General features: G+C 34.8%; 1 protein-coding gene across 1 annotated transcript; it reads left to right on the top strand.

Moving 5' to 3' along the window:
* Window positions 1–1,458: 1,458 nt before the first annotated feature.
* LOC128550207 (uncharacterized) lies at window positions 1,459–7,099 on the top strand. Its single transcript, XM_053528738.1, has 2 exons — window positions 1,459–1,678; window positions 2,259–7,099. The coding sequence occupies exons 1-2, from the start codon at window positions 1,459–1,461 to the stop codon at window positions 7,097–7,099; spliced, it is 5,061 nt and encodes a 1,686-aa protein (XP_053384713.1).
* The last annotated feature ends 1,444 nt before the right edge of the window (window positions 7,100–8,543 follow it).

Below are 8,543 nucleotides of genomic sequence, written 5' to 3'. Positions count from 1 at the left end.
GCACTGATACCTAATTTCAGAAGGACTTTTTGAATATTTCATAAATTTCATTTTAATATTTAACATATAAAAACGGCAATGAAAGGAAATAGTTCGGATAACGCAGCACTTGTATTGAATATCCCCCTTGACAATGGATTGAACCGTTTATTGATATAGATATTGCACGTCTATAAATTAAAATGGAGGATTTAAAAACGTTAAAAGAAAGCAAGGAATATAAAAATTATAGAGGTGTTCATACAGCTACATGTGTTGTTGGGGCTTCGTTAGAGAATTATACGATGCAGAGTCTAGACTCGGTTCATCAAAAAATTTCTAATAAGCTTGGACGATTGTTACCCTGCACTAAACAATGTAGTCAGCAAATATCGGACCATAACAAGTAAGGACTTGATTTTTTCTCTCTCATTTAGATAATTAAGTATTTACAAATAGTGATTCATACTTTATTTCTGCAGTGGATATCAGCCACATAGTGGATATCAGCCACGATGGTGATAAATAATACTGTTGTATTATGTATTTTTTATTTGATTCTCTATACAAGATTACTACACACGCATGCTTGATATTTTCTTCGCTAACAGTCTTCAGTAAATCTTAGATCTAGCAACAAGTGTTAATATTTTCAGTTATAATCCACGCTCTGCGGCAAGTACGATTCTGTACATGTCAATTAGAGACATACGAAAATAAAACAAGTACCTGTCCGTCTGTCTGTTCTGAATACAGCGCGATTAAACAGAATAATGTAATTTGCTAAAATAAGATGTTTTCTTGTTTATGTATATAGTAAAAAGGAAAGGTTACGTGCCTGTTTATAATGAGATTTGTTTATATATTCTAAAACAAAGCCTAATTGTTAATCCAAATAAAATATGTCATTGAGTAATTTACTTCCTTGTAAAACATATTTTTTTCATATGCATTCATACAAACAAACTTAGCACACATCCATAAATGTGCCGCGAAAGTGATCATTAAACTTCAAAACAAACGTGGACATAATTAACTTTTCACTGTTATAGATGGTGTCATTCGTGTATATCCTGGAAGAATGAGCTGAAAACGTTCCTTAAACAAAAAATGCCTAAAGACCAACCTAAATGGAGAAATATGGAGAGCTGGAAATGGCCAACGTCATATCTCAATATAGCAGAAGTATACCTCCCTGCCAATTGGAGTCAACGTCCCATCAATTTAGCAGATATTTCCACGCAATTCTGTATATGGAAGAGATGTTCTGAGGTCCCGAGTTCGATGGGCAAATCACTTGTGTCATAAAAAAATATACGAAACTATGTAGCTCACAACACCACATTGGAAACCGAAGATAATGATACGAGGGACTACTTTCAGAAACTCTATACATATGTTAATCAAGCAAATATCAAATCTGTTATACAAAACCACCCTAAACTTCTGAATGATATAAAATATCTCGAGAAACACAGTATGGACAAAAACATCGAAAGGGCTTTGGCGAAAATAGATGCTAAATTAGAAGGAATTGAAGCTAGAAACAACACAACCAGACAAGAATGGACCATTTCAGTTTGGAAGCTAACAATATTTGTTGCAATAATAGCTGTGTCAGTAGGTTTGGTGTATATGATGTATATGAGGAAAACTGACAATTTCGGAAGTTCATTAAAACAGAATCATAAAAACGAAGGTAAAATTTTATTTCTGTATGTGGGGTTGTGTCTTGTTTTATGGAACGTCTAGGATTTCATTAAAACAAGCAGAATTGCAATGGGTTTCACACAATATAGGCCTACTATTGTAAATCTGATAAACACGTATGTACCTTTGTCCCTATGCAGACTACATGCGGACAAATATCTGTAGTTCTGTATGTTACTATGGTGTCCGTGGACTGTTGCAATGCGCTTACCCGTTTTTTCAAACAAAACATCGGCATCAGACTGAGCGACCCTGTGGAATAACGCACACTCTGAATAACACCGACAATTTTAAAAACAACCTTTTTATCAACTTCTGAATCGAAACCATGATTGTCAGATAGGAAATAGTCTAACGGAGAAAAGAAGTACTCACACTTGTATGTTTTGTTTAGAAATAAGAAAGTTATTGTCGTTTTTCGAATATTACTGCGATGTGATTCGCCATTGAGGCAAAACTAAATTACACGTATGAATATAAATATGATGGACAAGGGGTCCATCAGTGTGTGTACATTTCGGCTAAACAATTCCGTTTGCTTGAATTAATAGATAATGGCATTATTGCAGGTTGTTTGACTGAAGACAGTCATCGGTTGTTCCCTGAAAGTATCCGTGTGTTTAAATATCTCCCAGACAGCAGTTCATTCGTAGGCAGGCAATGGTTGTTTCACATTCTGCAGAATATGACGACAAAGAACAATACGAAACATGGTGTTATGATGTTAGCTGGAATGGGATATGGTAAATCAGCTATCGCTGCCAATATTATATGTGCTACGTCTAGGGATACCAGCTATAATCTTCGGGAACGACTGATAGCATACCATGTTTGCCGTTTTGACTCGGAAATAACGAAAAAGCCACATATCTTCATTCGACGAATTGCCGCCATGTTGCACAGTCATATTGCAGGATTTTCAGAATTAGTTGAACTTAGTTACACTTCGTGCATCCGTCATTTTGATGAGAGGGAATGTGAAGAGGATCCCTATGGGTGCTTCGATCAGTGCATTAGGTTTCCGCTAATCGATATGTACTTTGCCAATAATGTATCCAAAATTATTATTATAGATGGTTTAGATGAATGCGAGGATACGCTGAATAATGAAAATAAATTAGCAGAATTGTTAACAAATCGCATAAACACATTTCCGAGATGGATAAAGTTGTTGATATCCTGCAGAGATGTACCAGCGTGTAGAAAATTTCAGTCAACACTTGAAATTCTTCGTCTAAATTCGAATCAGCCGGAAAATAGACGTGATATTGAAAAATTTATGAGAAACAATAGAAAAAGTCAGTCTGAAGAATACGTTTTTGACATCAGCAACACAAATTTTCTTTTGGCAACTATATTTCGGTCAGAACAACTTTTAAGCACCGTAAACTGTTCCGTGGATGCATTATTTGAGCAACAATTTCGCAGATATTTCAAAAATTATATACGACCAACAAAAACAATATTATCGATACTTCTGTCATCCTTTAAAGATTTCACATACTGGGATATCTGGTATATTGTTGGAAACACAACTGAAATCGAATACGATACATATGAATATATCATGGGTAGCTTAGAGCAATTCTTTCAAAATGTTGATGGAAAAATTCACCTGTTCCACTACTCGCTAGAATCTTGGCTGTTCAATTCAAACAATCGTAAGTTTGGGATACACTCATCTGATGGTCACCACTTACTTGCAACCTACCATTGGCTTATGCACATACGCTTTAGTTTATGCATAGATATTGTCGAATTCGTTATCCATGCTTCCTTATCACCAAAATTTCAGCATGATTTACAACAAATTGATAATGAAATCAAAAACAAACTTACCGATGCAGATTGTCAAAACAAAGAACATCCATTGCACAGACTTGCCAAGCGCTTTGATAATGCAATCGCTACTGAACATCTTTTAAAATACTTTCCTAAAGTGGACATACTTGATGAATATAACAGAACAGCGTCCTTCATTGCTGCGACATTTGGACACCTTGAAACTCTAAGAACACTATTGAAGTGTGGTGCGAATGTAACATACAGAACTGAATCATTTTATAACATAATTAACTTAGATCAAGCAGTACAAATAGCTTTCGAGTTACACCATTGGGATTATGGATTATTAGATATAGCTGCACAGAACGGACACCTAAATGTTGTAAAATTTATCATGGATTATTCAAATGTTTTATCTTACCCTTTGGAAAGGAAGAACGGACTAAGTTTGCTGCCAGTACATTTGGCATGTAAACTGGGGCACACCCAGATCGTTCGGTATATAAATAATTATAACATGGCAGACAACGCATGTCTTTACTTCGCGTCAGAAAGTGGAAATTATGAACTAGTATCATATCTTCTAGAATCAGGAATGAGAGACGAATGCAGACCATGTAGCTCACAGCTAAACTGGGTGCCAGACGGCAAATCAAGAATCCAAGGTGAAAAAATAGTCACTGATCTAAAAAAGGAATATAGAGGTCATTACGTTTTATTTGACGACTGGCAGCATTTAACCTGTGAAACAGCCCTTCATGTTGCTGTGCGGTTAAATAAGATAAAGATTTCTCAGCTGCTCACAAATCACACTAACAATGCCATTAATTGCAAGGATAGAGGTGGAAGAACCCCCTTTCTGACAGCAGTTCAGTACGACAGAAGAAAAATCGCCGAAGATTTTATCAACAAAGGTTACTTTCGGGAAAATATTAGATGCACTGAAGTACGTAAAATTAAAGACATCGCGCAATTAAATGAAAACGAGCGAGACGAAATAGATCTTTATTCTTGTTGCTTGAATTGTTCCATTCTACATGTTGCGGCACAATTTGGGCGGATATGGTTCATTGATCAACTGTATAATTCCAATGTTTCTATAGACTGGAATATAAAAGACGGTATCGGATGTCAGCCTGTGCATACTGCTGCCTGTCGTGGCCAAACGGAATTTATCTCGTTTTTAATAAACCGTCATATTACGAACTTTGATACAGAATGTGAAAACGGACTGACACCACTTCAGTACGCAGCAAAGTGTATATCACTTGAAACAGTCAAGTTTATACTAAAACATACACATAACCCATCAAAAAGTATGTTAACACGTGTTGCATTCGCAGCTCTCGATAGTTCAGTTCAAGACACATTTGCAAATACTTTTGAGGAATCTGAACTTAATGTACGTCGGTTAGTTACAACGGTTTTGAAAGAACATAAAGATTTCGAAATAATAGACGCTAACAAAAGAAATATTTTGCATCATGCGATAACAAACGGACACTTCCATGTGGTATTATACATGTTTCAAAAAAATCCTAGAACATCGGTGCGATTGATGAAGACAAGCGATACCATGAACGAAACACCATTACAGAGGGCTATTTTACATATAAAGGAAACATCACATACTGTGGTCGTTCCTCCTTTCGATAATATAAACCAGGAATTTACAATAGATTTATGTAAGCATTATCTGTCACCTGTTGAACTCTCAATAACAATAGCCCTGAAATTTTCTGAAAGTCTGATACCGAGACAACAGATGGACAATTTATTGGTACAACTTCTTGAGAAGAATTACGTTTCAGTTGTGGCCGTTTACGTTAAATTTGTTAATAAGCACATTGTGCAAAATCAAGACTTCGTCTCTAAAATTCTTCCGGCTGATTCGACAGAGCTGTTAACATTTGAAATTATTATGCTGAAAATGTATTATTCAAAAGAATGGGTTAGTGATATTGTTGACTGTTTTTATAATTGCGATGCTATACTATACCGATGTCTTTATCACAAAATCGCCTTCATAGATCTACAATTAACCGCCCTAGCTAATATATATCTAAACGAAACAGTATCTCTGTTTAAAGACTTCTTACCACTTGATTCACGCAATTCAGCAATGCTGAGCTTGTGTCAGGACAAAGAAGGTTACAATGTTCTTGAGAGAGCAATACAGGGTGAAAACACAAACCTTGTCAAGCATCTGCTAGATATAGGCGTTGAAAGCAAACGACCAATAACTGAACTGCTACAGATGACAGTGACTCCTTCCAAAAAGAAATACTTTATTCTAACTAAACTTAATGAAAAAGGAGTGTTATTGGCAGAATTAATTGAACAAAATGTTAGTCATAGCAAATGGTTCCGCACCGTAGAGAAGGGGTACAGAGATACTTATAATTTGTTTATTCGCTTTATGGCAAGTGGTTATAATGTTACAACATTTGGATTTAAATCTGAACACATGGATAGGATAGCTTCAGTAATTATCGACAAATATCACAAACGTATAAATCCCACGTCTTTATGTTCGAAATTGGCGAGGAAGTTTTCTTTCGTGCATATAGTAGCTTTGCAAGGTATGGAGAATACTTTAAGGAAAATATGGCACTATTTTGGTGATGATGTTATTACATGTCCGAATATTCACTTAATTTCGCCATTATATATAGCAAGCCGACTTACACCTGAATTAAATCTTGCATCAGTTAAAGAGTTTCAAAACTACTTTAAAGTTACCGCATTTGTTGAAAAACAACTTCTGTTCCAAACATACACTCGCTTTATGCTGAAAAAACATGGAGGGAGAGTTCTGTGCATTTTCGATTACAGCTTGAATATTCCACGAAATATATATAAAATTCTTAAGTCGTATATTTGTCAAAAAAGGTTGAAGAAGTATTTACGCCTTGGTAGTTACTGGTTGAAGGTAAATCTAAAATTTATCTACAATATGTACTCTTATTTAAACAATTTAAAAATGTCTACTTCTTTGTGCGGGAAGGTTAAACGTCACAGAAATCAGGTTATTAGAACTCAAGATGAGGTTGACAAAGTGTTTCGTCGCGTAACAAGACAAATGGATGTAAATCTTCACATCATTTTAGATAAATTTATTGCAGATGTTAATTTAGTAAAATCATATAGAGCAGTGGTGAAAATCTTCATGATCTATAAAGATCATATAGACAAATATCCAAGCGAGAGTGAATGTCCGAAATTTAAACGAGACATACTGGACGAAAGACAAACATGGGGAATTTTAAGGAACGCGTACCGCTACAATGTATGGACGTTAAAATCACATTTCATTGTGGAATTATCTCATATGGCCTCAAGAATACCACATTTTCGTTTTTCCCGAATGGATGTTCTAGAAGCTTTATCGAAAGAGTGCGCTTACTTGAGATTTAATCGGGCATTTAGTTACATCAAAATAATTGAAAACATAAGTGTTTTCGAGGATGCATTTGTCTTATATCTCCAGACCACGACTAAAGCTGAAATATGGCATTGGACTGAGCTAACGGACCACTTAGATAAGTATGTCAGGTGGTCACAGAATGCGTTATCTTTATCAGTTGAGTACCAGTATAAAATGATGCAGAATCGGATAACGTAAACTTGACTGAAGTATGATGACGGTAGACATTACGCATTTTATGAGAGTTTACATTATGTAAATGCGAATTACCACAAAGATTAGATTTAATAAGAAATTGTGTTAGATTAGTTTATTGTGTACTGTTGCTTTTTCACCCTGTACGCTACTTACAAATCTCAAACTTTATGTTTGTTTTGATAATATGTAAATACCCTATGTTTATGTCTAACCCTGTATAGTGATTTCATATTTTCTGTTTATGACATGTGTACGTTGTAAAATAAACTTGCATTTGCAATCAACTTGATGTTTTTTGTGTTCAGTATCAGCCTTACAAACCACTGATATGACACAAATAAACAAAGAGGGTACTCACAATCAGGGATACAAGAGGAGATTGTGTACGTTTGCTTACAAAAAATGAATATGGTGAAATTTCCAAGTTCAATAGTGTATAATGAAAGAGAATTTCTTTATATTTTATCGTTTTTTTTTATTTCCAAATAAATACTCTTACACATTAAAATAGTTGGTAAATACTCTGAAAATAACTTTCATACTTCTGCTACTGATACCATTCTAACACGCCAAAAGATTTGTTTTTATATATTTTTCTCAATTGTAAAACAATATTAACTTTAAAATTATCAGTGTGTGTAGAAACAGGTTCTACACACAAAACAAAATGCATGACGTTTCTGTCAGTAGTCTCTCGACGGTTATGTTGATTTATATGCTTCCTCTGTTTTCTCCACTAAAAACAACAAACTTGCATTCTTTGAAGACATGTCGCCAGTATTATAAACTTTCCGTCCTGACTGATTAAAAGATGGTGTTTCGCCGGAGGATTATAATGGTTTAACCCTTACCGGTCCGTCAGTCCGTCCGTCCGTTCACCTAGCCGGCAATCGATCATCTACTTTCTACATTAACATCATTGTTGGTTCTGTGACAATTAGTAAAAAGGTACAACAAAAAGCGGATCCTACAAAATAACTTTAGGAGTACTATAAAGTATTTAATGAAACCAGGTTCGCAGGTATGGTAATGTGAAACATACGCAAGTTATGTTATGTTGACAATCTGTTCTTACGTTTATTTGTCAAGGACCTCCGAACAGCAACTAGAAATGGTGGATCCTGTAATAACTGTAAAAGTACAGTATATTTATTTTCAAGAAAACTAGTTTATATTTAGATAGAGGGCAATATGAAGAACACATATGCCCTTTAATACAAATGCAATATGGAAAGAATATTCTCATTTTAAACGTTACATCTTGATACATCAGAATTGCAAAATAAACAAAGTAATGAACAAAAAATATTTTGGAGGCTGTTATGGATGCTACTGAGACAAAACAAATAGTAAGTTTCGGATGTTCAAGAATATTGATGTTTTGCACGGACAAATGTGAACATTCGTGCATGTTTTGTATTATAAGATTCTTTCACTGGTTGTA

The sequence above is a fragment of the Mercenaria mercenaria genome, chromosome 17 (genome assembly GCF_021730395.1).
Source record: "Mercenaria mercenaria strain notata chromosome 17, MADL_Memer_1, whole genome shotgun sequence".
Lineage (NCBI taxonomy): Eukaryota > Metazoa > Mollusca > Bivalvia > Venerida > Veneridae > Mercenaria > Mercenaria mercenaria.
The sequence above is the reverse complement of the archived record's forward strand: the minus strand, read 5'-3'. Positions and strand labels throughout refer to the sequence as shown.